This window comes from Rhinatrema bivittatum, chromosome 2 (genome assembly GCF_901001135.1).
Source record: "Rhinatrema bivittatum chromosome 2, aRhiBiv1.1, whole genome shotgun sequence".
NCBI lineage: Eukaryota > Metazoa > Chordata > Amphibia > Gymnophiona > Rhinatrematidae > Rhinatrema > Rhinatrema bivittatum.
The window spans coordinates 48347948-48367625 of NC_042616.1; the positions used below are offsets into that span (position 1 = coordinate 48347948).

At 44.3% G+C, this 19678-nt stretch overlaps 1 protein-coding gene and 1 non-coding gene across 12 annotated transcripts in view; both read right to left on the reverse strand.

The window, feature by feature from the left end:
* The window catches only part of LOC115083911, a 274261-nt gene that overhangs the window by 33513 nt on the left and 221070 nt on the right, over window positions 1-19678 (reverse strand). For all 11 annotated transcript variants that reach the window (XM_029588000.1, XM_029587994.1, XM_029588001.1 and 8 more), the window contains 3 exons: window positions 12672-12827; window positions 2551-2646; window positions 1630-1770 (listed from right to left, as the gene is read on the reverse strand). In XM_029588000.1, the coding sequence (XP_029443860.1) occupies window positions 1630-1770; window positions 2551-2646; window positions 12672-12827 (393 nt within the window). The remainder of the gene's footprint in view (window positions 1-1629; window positions 1771-2550; window positions 2647-12671; window positions 12828-19678) is intronic.
* TRNAP-UGG lies at window positions 186-257 on the reverse strand. Its single transcript has one exon. It is a non-coding gene; the product is annotated as a tRNA-Pro (tRNA).

Sequence of the window (19678 nt, forward strand, 5' to 3'; positions counted from 1 at the left end):
TCAGAAGCGTAGTATTAGGCTTTTTGTTTAAAGGTAGTAACCGCCGCAACAAGCAAGATCCCCCATGCTCTTCTTGGTTACTGTGTGGGTTCAATTTAAAGCTTGACTAACACCTGATCTACCACTCCCTTCACCCAGGGGAGGTTTGAGGCAATACCACAGAGGCTGCACCTGTGTAAACTGAAGGGCTCATCTGGGATTTGAACCCAGGACCTCTCGCACCCAAAGCAAGAATCATAACCCTAGACCAATGAGCCACCAGAACATGGTTGCAAGAGCTGTTCCTGGGAGATCCCATAGGGAGATAATTAACCCCATGTTCAGGCCCTGCATTGATTGCCTGTGGCTGCTAGGGCTAAGTTTAAACATTTGACCCCAACTTTCTGAGCATTTATTTATTTATTTATTTATTTAAATATTTATAAACCGTGTATATCAACTACCATTGGGTTTGGCAGTATTATGGATCAATATACTGATTTCTCTCTCCCAGGTACTTAGCTGGTATAAACCAGGCAGGGATCTAAGATCCAGTCAGAAAACACAATTAAATATAGCTACAGCATGGGGACCCGCACCAGTTATGGATTTAGGGCAAGGGCATTTTCAGTGGCTGGTCCTGCGTTGTAGAACAGCCTGCCATTATTAGAAATTAGACCGGAACAAAACTATTTGTGTTTTGTACGAAAATGAAATAGAGGCCGTCATCTGCCACTATCTATTGTATTCACTCTTCAGTCATTTCTAAAATCAGACAGTGAAGACGGTGCTGCCCCACCTAAAATAAACGCTGTTAACTGAAAAATAGCAAAGTAATTGGATTGAGATCATTCCTTTATTAGGCTAATGCATAGGAAAAGCAGCCCCGTGGAGCACATCCAAATGACCTATAAGAGGGGGACAAGCTGGTATCGGCCCACGGATCAAAAGAGGGACAGTATGCCCTTCTCTCCAGCCTGCTCTGGCCCCAGTCAGAAGAGAAGCGACTGCAGCCTGGAATGGGCATGGGATCCTCTCCTCTCCCTTCCCTCTTAGGCTGCTGCATGTACAGAGCTGTAGGCCCCAGAGCACAGGGACACAACAAGTGAGTGTACACCTGCTCCCCAAAGCTGTTCTTCCAGGCCTAGGCTGGGGCGAGGCTGGCGGCTGAACTATTGCCATGAAGGCTGCAGCCTTCACATCCTCAGAAAAAGAGAGGCTAGGCATTCAGATACCCTGTAATGGGTGAAAGCGAGAATTTGAGTCTCGGAGAATATCACGTCGTCTGCTACCAGGGAAATGAATACCTGGAACCAGGCCAGGTCTATTGCTGCCCAGCTGGCCCCATCTTGAGGGACAAGAAGCTGAGCTGCTTATCACTATAGATGGTCAGTGCTCCACAGTGTATTTGAAATTAAAAGTAGCTTCATGTCACAGTGGTTTTATGAATGCAGTGTGTTAAAAAAAACCAAAACAAAAAAACCCCACAAACATCTTGCGATGTTACTTGTTCAAAGTACATGCGATGTTATTTGTTCAATGTAACGCTCACATGCGATGTTATGTTCATTGTAAACCGGTGTGATTTGTATTCTATACAGGAATGTCGGTATGTAAAAGTTAAAAATAAATAAATAAATAAAATCTTACTGTCAGCAGAAGGACTCCTTTTCTTACTGGTCAGTGCCGAGGGATTGCCTGTCGCACAAGGCACGTCATCCTCCTCCGTGAGATCAATGCACTGCGTGCTGGGCTCATGCTCCTGCCCTGGGCATGTTCTCCTTCCTAGTCCTGGGGGAAGACGACAGTTTTTCACTTTATCCTAGCCACTCTGAAATAAATCTTCACAGAATTCACGTGACTTACAGATTTGGCTTTATTATTTTAACTTGACGACTGAGAAAGCCAATTCCACACAAACAGGTTTGTGGATGAACAGGGATACAAAGCGACTTGGCCATGGCCGACAGCAAGGAATCCTGGACTCGTAGCCTAGGACTCCTCCTGGATTACAGCCCAAAGCTCTGATCACTAGGACCTCCTGCCCCCTCCCAAAGGGAGATGCAGTTGCTTGCTGAAAGAGATGCAGGGTTAGAGGTAGAATGAGATTTGAGTTCACCTATCAGGGCTTTACTTGGTTTATATTTCCCTGCTTTGACTACCAGGTGGCATTACAGATCACAGCAATGAATCACTGGGTAACAATCTTATGCAGAAAGGAAAACTGGTTCTTACCTGCTAATTTTCGTTCCTGTAGTACCACGGATCAGTCCAGGCTCCTGGTCTCGGCTCTGGGGTTGTGCGCGGCTACTTGTACCAGTTTTAGTAATCTCTCTGTCTCTTCGCCAGAGGTTGGCAGGTTCTCTTGTGACTGCTGCACCCAACGGAGAAATGCTCGTTGCATAAAACTGGTACAAACAGCTGCGCGCAACCCCAGGGCCGAGACCAGGAGTCTGGACTGATCCGGGTACATGCAGGGAACCTTTTCACTGCACTTTTCTGATGCTCTTCTCTTTTTCAAGACCAAGTTAAAGCCTGAGGAGAACAAACGGGAGAAATAAGGACATTTACCTGGGCCTGCAGGAAAATCCTGGACAGCTGCAGTTTGCTGTCTCTGACGGGGGTGACTGGGACCACGTGCCATGTGTCTTGAGGCTGGGCCCACATCTGAAAGTATGAAAGCACAACCGTGCGTTATTGGAATAACGCTGGCCACAGGTCTGGAGGCGCAGACTGTGCACCATGACTGAGGCCTATCTGAAACACACACAAAATACAGTCCAGGAGGAAACACTTCGCTAGCACCAAAGCCATGGCAGAATGCACAAGTAGCAATTGAGGTGGCACCATATGTCTCCCACTAAGTCAGCAGCCCTCAGGAGCAAAGCATCCTGAATTTTTAAAGGGGGACAAACGCGCATGAAGTCCACTTTGAAAGTTCCATTGTTGTGCTGGCGTGATCATGGACACGCGCAGAGGAAGTTACGCCTGCTTCCATGCAGGATTAACAAGGAATACAAGGAAAAACAACAGACTCTAGGTGGCATCTCAGGGGTATACGACAGAGTCCACAGAAATTGGTCTGTCTCTGTCTGCTGGAGGGGAGGTAAAACCCCAGGAGTCTGGGCTGATCCGGGTACGTACAGGGAACAGGGTTTTATGCACCTCAGTCATTGGAAGAGTACTCTCTAAAAGCATAAAATTACCGTTATTATTTGGTTTGAAGTTGAGAGTTCTGTGGGAAACTTTCACTATTTTCTATGTCTGTTGTGTTGGTCACTGTATGTGACATATGAAGTATAGTCTTGCTGAACAGTTACAATACAGTTGCAATGTTTAAAAAAAGCATAAAAATCCCAAGGCACAACAATAAGGTCCATATTCAGCCACTATCCGGCCAACCAAGTCAGATGGATAAACTTATCTGAGACATTCAGTGGTGCGGCCACATCACTGAATATACTCAGCTTTCGTAAAGTCAGCTAAATAAGTTTATCCGGCTTACTAGAGGACAGCTAAATAGCTGTTCTGCACTGAAAATCGGCACTTATCCGGCTAAGTTAGCTGAGTAAGTAGCTTCTCCCAGAATGCCCTCGTCCCACCCCTCACTTATCTAGTTAACTGTTTAGCCGGATAAACAGCTGGATGAGTGGTGTCCTGTCAGCGCAACCAAATTTTCAGATAGCACCACTTAACTAAGTTGGAACTAAACCGGCTAAGTGATACTGAATATCAACCTCAACCTCTCTATTGCTCCTTTTGAAATGCAGCATCTGTTCCATACCCTCACTCATATATTTATGCAATACATATACATGGAGATAATCGATGGAGACAAACAACTGTATTTGCTTGAACAACGCTGGATCTTTAAATTGAGAATTTGTAAATGTGTCCAATACCATCAGAATGGCACATTCAAAGGGTAGAAATCTCCGGGAGTATTTGTCTCCAGCACTGTTGGCCTCTATAGATAGGACCACTTTACAGACTTCAGGTCAAAAAATAATCGATCATTAGAGATGTGGATATTGTAGAGTTTGTTTGTTCACGTTACAAATCAAACAGTTCATTCACCCAGATACTGGACACATTTACAAATTGAGATGGAGTAGGCGGTCCCAAAAAGGGTGACCAAAATAGTGTAGGGTCTCTATCGGAAGACTTAAGAGGAGAGGCTGAAGGATCTGAATATGTACACTCTGGAAGAGAGGAGGGGGCAGGGGAGATATGATACAGACCTTCATATACCTGAAAGGTTTTAATGATGCACAATCATTAAACCTTTTCTGTCGGAACGGAAACAGTAAAACTAGGGGTCATGAAATGAAACTCCAGGGAGGACGACTTAGAATTGTCAGGAAATATTTCTTCATGGAGAGAGTGGTGGATGCTTGGAATGCCCTTCTGGAGGATGTAGTGAAGACAAAAACAGTGAAAGAATTCAAAGGGGCATGAGATAAACACTGTGGATCCCTAAAGGCTAGAAGATGGAAATGGAAAAGAGTGTGCATGAGGGTAATCTGCATAGAGCGGCAGTTACTACCCTTAACAGAAGGCATGGGGATTACTACCCTCAATCAACAGTCTTGATTGCTTTTGACGCAACTGCAACATTGCTCCCTGCTTCAATGGTGGGGGAGGGGAGGTGAACTGGATACAGACAACCAATATGGGCCTTATTTTTAGGGTCGGGGGTACTGACATGCAGACATAAGGGAAAAAGCACAGGATGGCTTCTATGACCAACTACCAAAGCAAAGAATGTCAAGAAGCTTTGTTTGAATTATCACGAAGGCTTCTCAGCTAGTAAGAACATAAGAACATAAAAATGTAGCTAGCAGTAATTTGTTATGGGTTTGACAATTGCTTGTTTTGATTGTAAATATTACTACCCTTATCATAAGCCTTGGGGGTCATTGCACGGAGCAGCAATTATTACCCTTGAGAGAAACATAGGGCAATCGTGCATGGAGTAGCAAATACTACCAAAAGAAGCTTGCTGGGAAGACCAGATGGGCCATCTGGTCCTTTTCTGCTGTCATTACTATGAGATGTTTTGCTACATGGTCATCAAAATATGTAATATATGCAACTGTGTGTCCCTGTCAAAAGTTATATGTTGGTAAAACCAAGTGCTTTTTAAGAACTCGCTTAATTGAACATAGAAACTTAAAAAAATTGCAGATTAGAGGCTTCACTTGTAGAACACTACGTTAAGAAACAATTCTGGTGAACTTAGAAGTTTTGTAGTAGATCATGTCCCAATACATATACATGGAGGTGATTGAGATAAACATCTGTATTTGCTTGAACAATGTTGGTTCTTTAAATTGAGAATTGCTGAACCCATTTGACTTAACTGCAATATAAAATGGGGCACTTTGTTATGAATGAAAATCTTATTCACTGGTTTAAAAAATCCAATTGGTTTTTGGTTGAAGTGATTTTTATCTCAACCAATATCTTTTGAGTTTTTACTCTTACCTGACTGGAGAAAAATTTAAAGGACTTGTTTTTGACTGGCTCATTTCTAAGACTCAGGATATTACATCATATCTGTAAGTGCTATGTTTGTCTTCATTGATTAAAGACATTGAGGCCAATATTCAGTTGGTCGTTTAGTGGATAGGTTCTGGATATTCAGTGGGAGAAATGTCCCACTGAATATCCCTGATTAAAGCTATCCGACTAACCATAGCCGGATAACTTTAAACATAACTGGTTATATTCTTTTGAATATAACCAGTTAAGTCTAAAGTTATTCGGCCAGTTCCAGTTAAACCCCCCCCCCCCCCCCCCAAAAAAACCCTCACATCACGGCCTGTCCCAGCCTTGCTTTCCCTCCAGTTTTGCAAAGGCCCTACAGGGCTGAACTTGCCACCCCTTCCCCAAAACAGCCCCATGTCATGTTAAAAGTAAAATGACTGGGTCCAGGAGTCCCCCCTCCCCCACCTCCCACTTTCCCATTTATTTTTTTCAGCATATTTTGGGGGGTTCCAGAAACCCCCTCAATGCTCACCTCAAACCTTTCTCCCTTCTATGCCCCCCCCCCGCCCCGTATTTGTAGCTGGTCTCCCGGATCGCGGTAGCCTCCTACCACGATCCAGGAACGGCGCTTCTGCCATTGCTAGGCTGCTTCGACGGAAGCCATCAGGGGGACGAAAGCTTTCCTCTTCCTTTTCCTGCCCATAGTGTCGCAGCAATATGGGAGAGAAGGGTGCACCCCGTTAGTGCGTAGCTTTGACACGCTGCCGCACAGACGATTTTAAGGGCTCCCTCCGCGCTGAAAGGTGACAGGAGTGCCAGGCCTCTTAGCAGGTTACCCCGACACTCCCTCTGCCAGGAGAGGCCACAGGTGAGGAGGCAGGCTGGATTCTCTGGGCAAGGGGCTTCCTTACACACATCCTCCAATACCTCTAGTGGCAAAAACCGAAATAAAGCTAAGAAGGGGCCTTTGCAACTCGGGTGGGAGGGAGGTGGGGGACAGGCCGTGATGTGAGTTTTAGGTTTTTATTTTGAAACTTAACCGGCTATATTCTTTTGAATATAGCCAGTTAAGTCTAAAGTTATACAGCCACACCAGACCAGATAATTTTAGACCTGCTTTTGAGCGGGCCTAAAGTTATGTGGCTAACTTAGCTGAATATACCTGATATTCAGCTAAGTTAACAGGATAATGGGACCTGAACCCAGAACACACCTTTTATATCCGGCTACATTATAGCTGGATAACAACAAATCTGGTTATAATCTAGCCGGATAAGAGGCTCAATATGCCATATAACCCGTTTGGATGGATAACTTGTGAGTTATCCATCTAAATGGCTTGTGAATATTGACCTCATTATGAAGGCGGCAGCCAAGCAAACATTCGGTGCTTTTGAAATAAGTGAAAGTTGCACACAATTGGAAAATGTTCACCGAGAGTTTTATGCAGTGCATAATTGTTTTTATTTTAGATCTGAAGCAGCTAGCAAACGAAAAGTTGTCAATGTCGGCATTTCTTGATATGGGTCAGCCTTCATTTGGCGTCCTTTCACTGCATGTACTGATAAGTATTTTTACATAAAGCAAACAATGATGACACCTTATATGTATGTTTTTGCAGACAAACTGGTTGTTGATTAAATGACAAGTTTTTCATGGAAGTGCTTATAGGTGTGCAGGTGTATCAAAAATCAGTCACAATTCTTGCAACAGTCTGCTCTTTAATGGCCTGATTTTCAAAAGCATTTACGTGCTTAAAATGGGTTTTACATGTGTAAATGCACTTTACCCATGTAAATGGGCTTTTCAAAATTGCTAATATATATGCCATTGAATTGTTCATAGGATTTACCTGTGTATGAACACTTTACGTGCGTAAATGGCCTTTGAAAATTACAATAGTATGTTACATTTGCGCAAGTAACTCCTTTGAAAAGTCACCTGTTAGGGAATTCCTATTTGATTCAGTACACAGAACACTGTAAGAATTTCACTGCAAGAAGTCAATTTTTATTATAATATATATATAATTTTATTATATATAAAAAAAAAATGTTCACACTACTTAGCAATCACTTCAATTGAAAAAATATTAAAGGAGTTTTTTTTCACATTGTATTTGATAAGGAGCTGTTCCAGGTCTTATGAAAGTTTGGCTGACTGTCTGAGGTCTTTTCCTCCACATCAAAAAATATATTATAAAAACCAAAAATAAAAAATTATAAAAAACAAAGTTTTTTTCCCCACATTTTACTTCCTAATAAATATTTGAGAAAGTGCAGTTGCTTACCTGTAACAGGTCTTCTCCTAGGACAGCAGGATGTTAGTCCTCACAAATGGGTGACATCAGATGCAGTCCGGAAAGAAAACATCTGTCAAAGTTTCTAGAAGCTTTGACTGGCACACCAAGCATATCCAGCATGCCTCTATCCGCCCATCCACCAGGTCCCCCCCTTCAGTCTCATAACATAGAAAAATATGAGTGAAAAAAAAAAATAGAAAACGAAGGAGAAAAACCAACTCCACGGGGTGGTGGGCAGGTTTCCTCAGAACTAACATCCTGCTGACCTAAGAAAACACCTGTTACAGGTAAGCAACTCTGCTTTCTTCTAGGATAAACCTTATTTATTTTTATTTATTTAAAAACTGTTTTATACCAACATTCATTTTCATATCACATCGGTTTACAATTAACAGAGGGAACTAGAACATGGTTTGGAAAGGGAGAAATTAAAGTTATATATAACAGGGAGTTGAAGGAACAAGATGGGGGGAGTAGAGGAAAGACAGGTCCAGGAGGACTTAGGTAGTGCGCTTAAATACAAGATTGATGTAAGCGGAACTATATACACAGTTCTGTATTGCCAGTGATGGGAAGCCTTCATACAGTTAATGCAACTCCAAAATTGCTCTCTGCTTCAATGGCAAGGGGAAATGTGTAAAAGAGGATTTGCATTTAGACAACAACCAACAAGGACTGAACTACACAGTCTGGGTAAACAAATAAGCGTGGGAGTAGCTTGCGTATTGCGGTGGTTACTAACCTAAACCAATTAAGCCTGATATATCATTTTGAATGCATATACAGCGTTGCTCTCTGCTTCAACGGCAGGGAGAAATGTGGAAAAGAGGATTTACATTCAGACAACATCCAACAAGGCATTGATCAGTGCAGTCTGGGTAAACAAGCATCAGGGTAACTTGCTTGATGCGGTGGTTACTACCCTTAACCATTAAGCCTTATGCTCACCTTTGATTCAACTCCAACATTACTCTCTGCATCAATAGCAGGGGATGGCAGGAAATTCGAATCAAACAGTTACCAACAAGGGCCCTGAACTTGGTGGTCGGTGAAACAGTTAAGTATGGGAAAATAAGTGTGGGAGCTTGCTGGGCAGACTGGATGGGCCAATTGGTCTTTTTCTGCCGTCATATCTATGTATCTATGTATATGTATGTATAAGCAGGATGGCAGTCCTCACAGATTGGTGAATACCAAGCTCCAGGCTGTTCCTGGCAACAACCAAGACCAACAGGCACCAAACAAGGTGTCAACAGACACAAAAACAACTGAGGTACTGTTGGATGGTAGGGAGACAGCCTGGTCCCAACCAGGGGGCCCTAGGGAGGAAGAGTTGGGTTTAAGTCTGGAAGAGATTGCGTAGGACAGATTGGCCGAATCTACTGTTTTGTCGACTATCCTTGTTCAAGCAGTAATGTGTGTAGGGAGCTCCACATCGCAGCCTTGCAGATTTCAGTGATGGGAACCACCCTTAAGTGGGCCACCGACACTGCCATAGCCCTCACCAAGTGAGCTTTAACTCAGCCTTCTAGCTGAAGGCCCAATTGCGCATAGCAGAATGAGATGCAATCTGCTACCAGTTGGATAAGGTTTGTTTACACACTGCGACCCCCATTCTATTCTTAACGAAAGATATGAATAGTTGGGTGGACTGTCTATGGCCTGCTGAGCATTATGAGTAGAAGGCCAGAGTGCTCTTGCAATCCAACGTATGTAAAGCCTGTTCCCCTTGATGGGAATGGGGCCTCAGAAAAAAGTGAGCAACACAATGGACTGATTGATGTGAAAATCAGTCACGACCTTAGGTAGGAACTTGGGATGTGTACACAGGACTACACAATAATGAAAGAATTTTGTGTAGGGTGGGTACATAACCAAGGCCTGAAGCTCACTTACCCTATGAGCTGAAGTAACCACCACCAGGAATAGGACCTTCCAGGTGAGGAATTTCAACTCACAGGTGTGCATAGACTCAAAAGGACGCATGAGCTGCGCCAACACAATGTTGAGATTCCAGGACACAACAGGGGTCCACAGAGGGGGCTTTAGCTGAAGCAGGCCCCGCATAAAGTGACCTACTATAGGCTGAACTGAGATGAGCGCACTAGTGACACCCCGATTGTAAGCACTAATCGCACTCAGATGAACTCTGACCGAGATGGTTTTAAGTCTGGCCTTGGAAAGGTGCCACAAGTAGTCCAAAAATCTTGGGAGTGGGCACGTGAATGGATCTAATCCATGCCCCTCACACCAAACAGAGAACCTCTTCCACTTCAACCTGTAAGACTTCCTATTGGAAGTCTTTCTGGAAGCCACCGGCACCTGGGAAATGTTTTCTGAGAGGTCTAGGGGCTGAAGGATTAGGCACTCAACATCCAGGCTGTCAAGGCTAATGCTCGTAGGTTTGGATGGCGCAGAGTGCCCTGATTCTGTGTTATCAGATCGAGTGCAATACCCAGGCTGATGGGATCCCTGATCGACATGTCCTGAAGGTGAGGGAATCAGACTTGCCTGGGCCACTAGGGCGCCATGAGGATCATGGTCCCCCGGTCCTCCTGGAGCTTCAGGAAAGTTTTCAGGAGGAGGCATGCTGCCTGACACTGGTATAAGTGGGGAATGCCTGGGTCTCCCGGGTCTGTCGAAGGAAGGGGCCTCCTTACCACAGGGTCACTTCGGTGGCGGCACAGCTGCTGCTAGTGCCGCACCAAAACTGGCGCCATGTGTCGACAGCGACAGGTGTCGCTGTTTCCTGGATCTCCCACGATGCTTGGCCTGGTCTTTCCCTGGCGCCGAGGAGGCTGAGGATCCCGACATCCTTGAAAGTGGTGAAACCATAGAGGTGTAGTCAACGTCTCCTCGGTCCCTGGACAATGCCGCCGGGGGTGTAGAGAGGGAAAGTGTATTGAGCGGTTCTCCTTGACCCCGGGGTGTAGATGACTCCAATGCGACTGTGGATGGAGCAGACTTTCTGGAACCAAAACGTTTCTCCATTTTATCGAGCTGCACACAATGGCCCTTGGGGGTCATCTGTTTGCACAGCTGACACCCTTGGACGTCGTGTGATGCTGCCAGGCAGAGGATACAAACCTCATGTGGCTCCGTGATGGACATGGTCTGCAGGCACTGGGGGCACCAGCAAAAACTGTACAACTCCATGAAAAAAGAAAACAACTGGCAAGCGGTCGATGACCCAAGGCCACCGAGAAGCAACACGCCGGGAATCGACCACAGAGAAGGGAGAAAGGTTAATCTACCACGCTGAGGAGGGAACATTGTTCGGAGAAGGGGAACCTGGCATTTGGATGGGACAAAACCGTTAATAAACAAGAAAAAAGATTCTTGTGAAGCTGAGCTGCAAAACCGCGAGGCAATTACACCGTGGAAAAAAAGAGACTAAATGAAGGTGGACCTCGCGTGGACGCACGGATATTGGCATACTGGGCATGCTTCTAGAAACTTTGACAAAAGTTTTCCGTGCCAGGCTCCATCTCATGATGTTACCTATCTGTGAGGACTACCATCCAGCTTGTCCTAGGAGAAAATAGAGGTTTTTTTCTATTGATATTCTGAAATGCATATATATAAATTTTCTAAATGCTATGAGAAGGGATTCTAACCTGAAAATACTTCTCTTGTAGTGTAGTATTTCAGCCTGGTGAAATGAGCTGCTTGTGGAGGAGTAGCCTAGTGGTTAGAGCAGTGGGCTATGAACCAGGAGACCAGGGTTCAAGTCCCACTGTTGTTCCTTGTGACCTTGAGCAAGTCACTTTACCCTCCATTGCCTCAGGTACAAACTTAGGGGTAGATTTTCAAACCGCGCGATTTGGCGTACTTTTGCTGGCGCATCAGGCGCAAGCAAAAGTACGCGGGATTTTAGTAGATACGCGCGTAAATCCCCGCGCGCCAGCGGGCCGCTAGCTTGCCGGGACGCGACCTGGGGGCGGGTCCGGAGGGCGCGGCCACGCCCCCGGGCCCGCCCCTGGAACGCTCCCGACACGCCCCGAAAACGCCGCGCGGTTCGGGCCCGCCCGACACGCCCCGACACGCCCCCCTCAGAAAACCCCGGGACTTACGCGAGTCCCGGGGCTCTGCGCGCGCCGGTAGGCCTATGTAAAATAGGCTCACCGGCGCGCAGGGCCCTGCTCGCCTAAATCTGCCCGGATTTGGGTGGATTTAGGCGAGCAGGGCTCTTAAAATCCGCCCCTTAGATTGTAAGCCAAACATTTTACTTTCAGAAATTTGCGCCTACCCAAAGGTAGGTGTTAATTTCTGCTGGCACCGGGAAAGTGTACAGAAAAGCAGTAAAAACTGCTTTTCTGTGCACCCTCCGAATTAATATCATGGCAATATTAAGTCGGAGGTCCCGAAAGTTAAAAAAAAGTAAAAAAAAAGGAAAGAAAAAGAAAGAAAAAACTTGAAATAAGCCCGCGGCTCGAAAACCGGACGCTCAATTTTGCCGGCATCCGGTTTCCGAACCCGTGGCTGTCAGGGGGCTCGAGAACCGACGCCGGCAAAATTGAGCGCCGGCTGTCAAACCCGCTGACAGCCGCTCCTGTCCGAAAAGAGGCGCTAGGGACGCGCTAGTGTCCCTAGCTCCTCTTTTTACCGCCGGCCCTCATTTAAATAAATTAAATTACTGTATCGCGCGCACAGGAGAGTGTCCTGTGCGCGTGCTGGGAGAGCGGGCGCACAGGACATTGTGCCTGCAGACCGTAAGTCAGAGAGAATCAAAAAGCAGACTCCTGGACCAGCTCAGAGAAAGGAAGCTTTAATGCTGACTGGGAGGAACTGACTGGGAGGAACTGAACTTTAAAAAATTCAAGACACAGCAGCTATAGACACTTCCTGTATTTATGTGCATATCAGCCTCAAGGAGGATACATTGGCATATACTACTTACCAGCCTCTGCTCTGTCACTCTTATCTTTCGCACTTATTTCCTGCACATGGTCATTGGTTGGGGTGTTCACCACAATGAAGGGACTGATGGATCCAGCCTCAGCGAAGTCACTGACCACCTTCTGCATTCTGCTGAGGGCAGAATAGGAGGAATCCACTGCAAGAGAGCAATCACTGTGGTCAATACAACCCTGTATCTGGACAGGTAAAAATGTAGGCACTGGAGAGTGGTGTAAGAAGACATTATTCAGCCCTACGGTTTAACATCATCTTACCATTCTCAGAAGCCCAGCTTGTGCCATCACTTAGGAATGAATCCCGTGATTGGCAGAAACAGAGTAGCATCTACAGCAAAAAGGGAACATGGATTTTTGCAGGCTTTGTGGATCTCAAATACAAATACTTGGCATTCTCATGAGTTAAACCTTACAAGGTTTCTGTACAATATCTGCAATAATCTGCAGTTCTACAAGACCTTCCATTTCAAGAGAATCCCAGTCACCAAAGAAATGATCATATAAAAACATTCTCTCAGGGTCTTTCATTCCATGGAAAGGCTCCTACAAAAGACATTCATATGGGGTAGATTTTCAAAGGGATACGCGCATAACCCCAAAATCCTACCCCTGTGCGCACCGAGCCTATTTTGCATAGGCTCTGTGGGGCGCGCAAGTCCCGGGACGCGCGTATGTTCTGGGGTTTTCCCAAAATGGGCGGTCTGGGGTGTGGCCGGGGGCGCGGTGGCAGTTTGGGGGCGTGGTGACGGTCCGGGGGCAGTCCAGGGGCGGGGACGAGTGCTCCGGCACAGCGGCCCGTGCTGGGGCATGGCGCGCCGACAGCTGGCTGGCGCGTGCAAGTTAAGACTGCCTTGGGCAGGTGAAACTTTTGGAGCAAAGGTAGGAGGGGGATTTAGTAAGGGATGGGGGGTGGGTTAGATAGGGGAAGGGAGGGAAAGGTGGGGGGGACCGGAAAAAAAGTTCCCTCCAATCGGAGCGGCCTTGGAGGGAACGGGGGAAGCCATCGGGGCTTGGAGGGAACGGGGAAAGCCATTGGGGCTCCCCTTGGGCTCGGCGTGCGCAAGGTTCACATGTGTGCACCCCCTTGCGCGCGCCGAGCCTGGATTTTATAACATGCGCGCGGCAGTGCACGCATGTTACAAAATCGGGTGTAAATTTGTTCTCGCCGGGTTGAGCAAACAAATCTACACCTGCGCGTATCTTTTAAGATCTGGCCCATAGTGCCTTTCAACCCAACAGGATCCCAATGAACTTGGAAATGCACATTCAAAAAACTAAAAGGTAGATTTTTAAAGACACGCGCTAGCTTGACATTATTTATTTATTTTATTTTATTTTACTTTAAAACATTTCTATTCTGCCCTTCTTACCCTGGTAGAGAGTCCATCAAGCTAGGACGAGAGAACATTGTACTTATTTCCGGTGATAGTGTGCATTACATTATTACACTGTGTGATAATGCCCTTCATTTTCATTGATCCCGCCCAAAACCCTCCCCGATTCCACCCTTTTGAATAAATTTGTAAAATCTATATTTGCGCCACGTGATGTGATATTTACAGTGGGCGCTAGGGCCCTAACGCCCACAATAACGCCATAACACATTTTGATGAATGACCCTGTCAGTTACTTATATGGCCAGCTTTGAATATCTACCTCTAAATGCCTGGCTTGAACTCCACATCTCAATTTTAAGAATTTCTTCAACAGCAGTTGACCCAAGATAGTCAAATGATGCAACCATGGCCCCAATATTATGGACCTTCATATGCCCTTCTATGGTCAAACCCATTGAGCAAAAGTAAAGGATATGCAATTTGCTATCCAATCAATGTTCTCTTTCACAAAGCAATGCTGGACTTATCTGGGAAAAAAAGATACAAAAGGCTGGGAGGGCTTTCAAATGTCTTTCACTCACTCCAGATAGGAGGCAATGGTTCTCTTGCAAGCCAGATGTGCAGGGCTCATTCACTTTTGTTGGCATATGGCCTTGGGAAAAATGTTGGAAGGACTGATTAAAGTAGAAACCCATCATGACCTTATGCAAAGCATGACCCTATTGTGAGAAAATTAGAGTAAGTTGGATAAGCTAGTAGGGACTAGAGTTCTTCAGCCCTGCAGACTGACGTAATGCCATCAAAAAAGCAACATTCCAGGTCAGATACTTTAGCCCTGTGCTTCTCAATCCAGTCTTCAGGGCACACTTCACCAGTCAGGTTTTCAGAATATCCACAATAAATATGCATGAGATAGATTTGCATGCCCTATTTCCATTGCTGCTATTCTACAGCCCGTCTCTTCAATATAGGTTTTTCCCTCATTAGAAGCTATTAGATCCCCTTTGCAGCCACCAGACGTCTCTTTGTGATATATCTGGAGGGTTGTGACATATATGGAGTCGTTCCTGGTCCAATCAGTTTCATAGATGTCAACTTTCTTCTCAAGTATCTTGTAAACTTTCAGAGTTGGACCACAAATGGATAATACTGAGTTTTTTGTTACATCTCACACTGCTGAATTTTCTACTTTACAAGCTAGTGCAACAGATGCAATTAAAGACAGTTTAAGTCTTCATTATCTTTATCTTTTATTTGAATTTATTCATCTCCCATTTCCTGGACGATGTACATAGGCACAGACAAAAGAATTAAGAACATAAGAACATGCCATACTGGGTCAGACCAAGGGTCCATCAAGCCCAGCATCCTGTTTCCAATAGTGGCCAAATCAGGCCGTAAGTAGCTGACAAGTACCCAAAAACTAAGTCTATCCCATGCTACTGTTGCTAGTAATAGCAGTGGCTATTTTCTAAGTTAACTTAATTAATAGCAGGTAATGGACTTCTCCTCCAAGAACTTATCCAATCCTTTTTTAAACACAGCTATACTAACTGCACTAACCACATCCTCAGGCAACAAATTCCAGAGTTTAATTGTGCGTTGAGTGAAAAACAAATTTCTTCACTTAGTTTTAAATGTGTCACATGCTACATACTAACTTCATGGAGTGCCCCCTAGTCTTTCTATTATCTGAAAGAGTAAATAACCGATTCACATCTACCCGTTCTAGACCTCTCATGATTTTAAACACCTCTATCATATCCCCCCTCAGCCGTCTCTTCTCCAAGCTGAACAGTCCTAACCTCTTTAGTCTTTTTTCATAGGGGAGCTGTTCCATCCCCTTTATCATTGTTCGAAAATAAACTGAGGACTAAGAAATTACTTTGTTTGAACTTTCCAAAGATCAGATTTCTATCGAGCCTTGAGCTGTTTAAAAAGTACACAATAGAAATCTTGCAGTTTTCCTCAGAGAAAAATGTATTGGATTGAAATATATATACCAGATTTTAGGAAGATCTTTAACACAATAGAAGATTTATCTGATATTCTTGCTCCTGTAGATAGCTCAGATATGTCTCTTTTTTTGCAGGCTTCACAAGATATAATTGTAACTAGGGGCACGCTCACTGTGACATTTATACTTGAATCTGATAAAGGCTCTATTTTCAGAAATATTTCAAACATAAAAATAGCCTCTTTTGTGGTCAGAAGATCCAAATTTTCCCATGCCCAGGAGAGGTGCCTGGGTGCGTGTCGGGAGAGCGGGCGCTCAACATGGAGCGCCGGCTCTCCCGCACTTTTTACAGAATCGGCCTGTAAGTATTTCTTGATTCCAAAGAAACAAGGAGGACTCCATCCCATTCTAGACTTAAGGATTTTGAACAGTTCCCTAAAAAGGGAAAGATGGCTTCATTGGACAGCTTGATTCCTTTTCTTAAAAAAGGGAACTGGCTATGATCTTTCAATCTGAAGGATGCTTATACTACATAGAGATTTCCAGGTCAAAGAAAATATCTCAGATTTGTAGTAGTGGCTCATCGCTTCCAGTATTCACATGCTGCCTTTTGACCTAATGTCCGCACCGTGTGTTTTCACAAAATGTCTTACCATGGTGGAGGTGCACTTATATAAACTGGGAGTGTACGCGTTTCCCTACCTGGACAATAAGTTGATCAAATGCACATCTCAGGCAGGTGTCACAGATTCAATGTGCAGAACCATCCAGGAATTGGAGTTGCTAAGGTTTGTCATCAACTGCCCCAAGTCCCACTTGAGACAGTTATCTCATTTGGAATTTATAGGAGCACTGCTAGACGACACAGGAAAGAGCTTTCCTCTCATAACAGATAGCTATCAGGTTGATATCCAAAGTGGTGAGGATTTAAGCAAGTTGGCAGCCATTAGCACATTGGGACATGTTAAGGTTGGTGGGTCTCTTGGCGTCAATGATGCATGTTATTCCCTTGGCACTTCTGCATATGAGAAGATCACAGTGGATCAGTGTATGCAAGCGACTCAGGATCTTCAAGCAGTCAAAATACATCCAACGTCCATTGTGGAAAATGATGAACTGAGGAGTGTTGTGAGCATGGGGGATATGGAATTGCTGCAAATGCACAGAGGGATCCTCAAGAATTTCCTAGAAAGCTCAGGAAATATGTGCCGTGTTGTCGCCGTCAGACAACATCACCCCATCTGTGACTACAGTGAACTACTTACCTTCAGAGAAACATTGATGTGATCCACTTTGAAGTGCTGAAAAAAGTGCGAAAAGTAGAATATAAACTAACTAAATAAATAAATTGAAATGGGGGCCTTTCATCCCAACAACTATCGAAACACTTATATAAACACATTCATTCAGGGTCTTTCAATCCAACAGAATCTCAGAAAGCAGAGAAATGCTCATACAGATACATTTCCATGGACCTTTCATTCACCAGCATTCCAATGACCACAGAAACACTGATCCAGAAACAATGACACAGAGCCGACAGGAGCCCAATGATCATGCACAAACTCATACTGAAACTGTCATTCAATCCAGCAGGATCCTAATGACCAAGGAAACATTCCTTTCACTCCAACAGCATCCCATTGATCATGGAAACAAACATCCAGAAACTTACAGTGCAACATTGTTATCCCTGCGACTACATAATCTGCTTGCTGTGTGTGCTTTTGAAACACTGTATAATACATGTCTCAGTCTAATAAAACATTCATAAGCAAATGTAGCAAAGAACATACTGATAAAAATACATTGAAATTGCAGAGAAAAAAAACATGACTTGCACGTTCTTCTTTCTCTTTTAGAAAATTTAACACAACAGGGGACAGTCCTAAGAGATATACTTAGCTAAACTTAAGAGGCTCTGCCTCCATTGCATGCAAATCTATCTCATGCATATTCACTGCAGATATCCTGAAAACCTGGCCTATTTGTGGCTCTCAAGGACTGGAGCTGGCCCCCCCTCCTCTAAGAAATTAGCATACTTCCCTTGGGAGGGCTTTATTTATTTATTTTGTTTAATGCGCACCTTTCGTAGATATCAAAGCAGCTTACATGACATCAATAGTTAAAGTCAACACTCATTCACTATCTCCCATCCATCCTGTGGTACACAAGTATTTAAAACAAACATCCATCCAACTATCCTCCTCACCCAACCTATTCCACATAAAACACAACCTAACACAATAAAAATACAGACAATAACCATCGATAAGATCCATCCACCCCCAGCTGCACTATATCCAGAAGTTATTTCAAGCCAAATCTATCCACTCCTCAAGGAATACCCCCTCATAAAAATATTCCAACCCACTAGCTTGTTTCTGCAGTAATAGTACATCAAGTCTGACTACTCAGGGCAACAGCAGCCCAACAGAGGCTGCCTTGAAGAGCCAAGATTTGATCATTTTCCTAAATTTGAGGTAGTTAGCCTCAGTATGAGCCTCGATAGGGATGTTATTCCAGAAACTAGGAGTGAGATAATTAAAAGCTTTACGATAGGTTCAATTTAAGTAGACACTTGTCAAGGAAGGAATGGCTAGGAGAGTCTGCTGAGAAGATCTCAAGATATGACTTGGTTCATAAGGAGAAAGGCTAGGAGAAAGGTATTCAGGAACCCAGATCACAAGGCTCTAAAAAGCTATTTCAAAACCTTAATCTGGACCTGTTCTCCACTGGGACCCAATGCAGCTCTTTCAGAACAGGTGTCATGTGATCATATTTCTTACTACCTGACAGCATTCTTGCTGCAGTTTTCTGAAAGAGCTGAAGCCATTTCATGCTGATAGACGTTAACACTCAGATTAAGAGCGTTAAAATTAGTGACCAGAGCATGAACTACAAAAGTGCAAGCTCTTGTTTTTGAAGAAATGGATCAAGTTGACATATTCATTTATTTGATTTAAATTTTGCCTTTCAGGCACTTCAAAGCAGATTCCATTCAAGTACTGTAGGTATTTCCCTATCCCCAGAGGGTTTATAATCTAAAGGCCTGATTTACTAAAGCTTTTCTCTCATTCTGTGTCTATGGGAAAATGCTTAAAAAGTAAGGCCTAAATTAGGGTGATATGACTTACTCAAGGTCACAAAAAGCATCAGTGGGATTTGAACACTGGCTTCCTGCCCGCTGCTCTAATCATTAGGCTACTCCTCCACTCACATATAATGTGACTCAAAACATGTAATGCAAACAACTAAATGAAGACATGATCACAGCTTTAATGTGATCATGCACTGTCAAGAGAGCATTCAACTTGATTCTGAGACTATTAATTGATCTTTCAGAATCAAAGTGATGCCTAATAGAAAAGGAAACACAGTCAGGTTTCTTCCCAATTGAATGGATCACAGAACCTCCGATTTAAGTGGGGTTCAACTTTAGTTTAAATCAAGGGAGCCAGTCCATAACAGCAAACAGTAATTCAATCTACTTAGCCCCACATAAACAAGTATCTGGATATTGTTGGCTAAAAAATGGCAATCAAAGCCAAAACCCTGGACAACAAACACCGGTGGCACCATATATTAATTAAATAAGGGGGGGGGGGGGGGTACACAGAAATGAGTTAGAGATAACAGCATTTACCTAGTGCCTGGGAAATGAGAATGCAGATGAAGGAAAATTGGTTCTTACCTG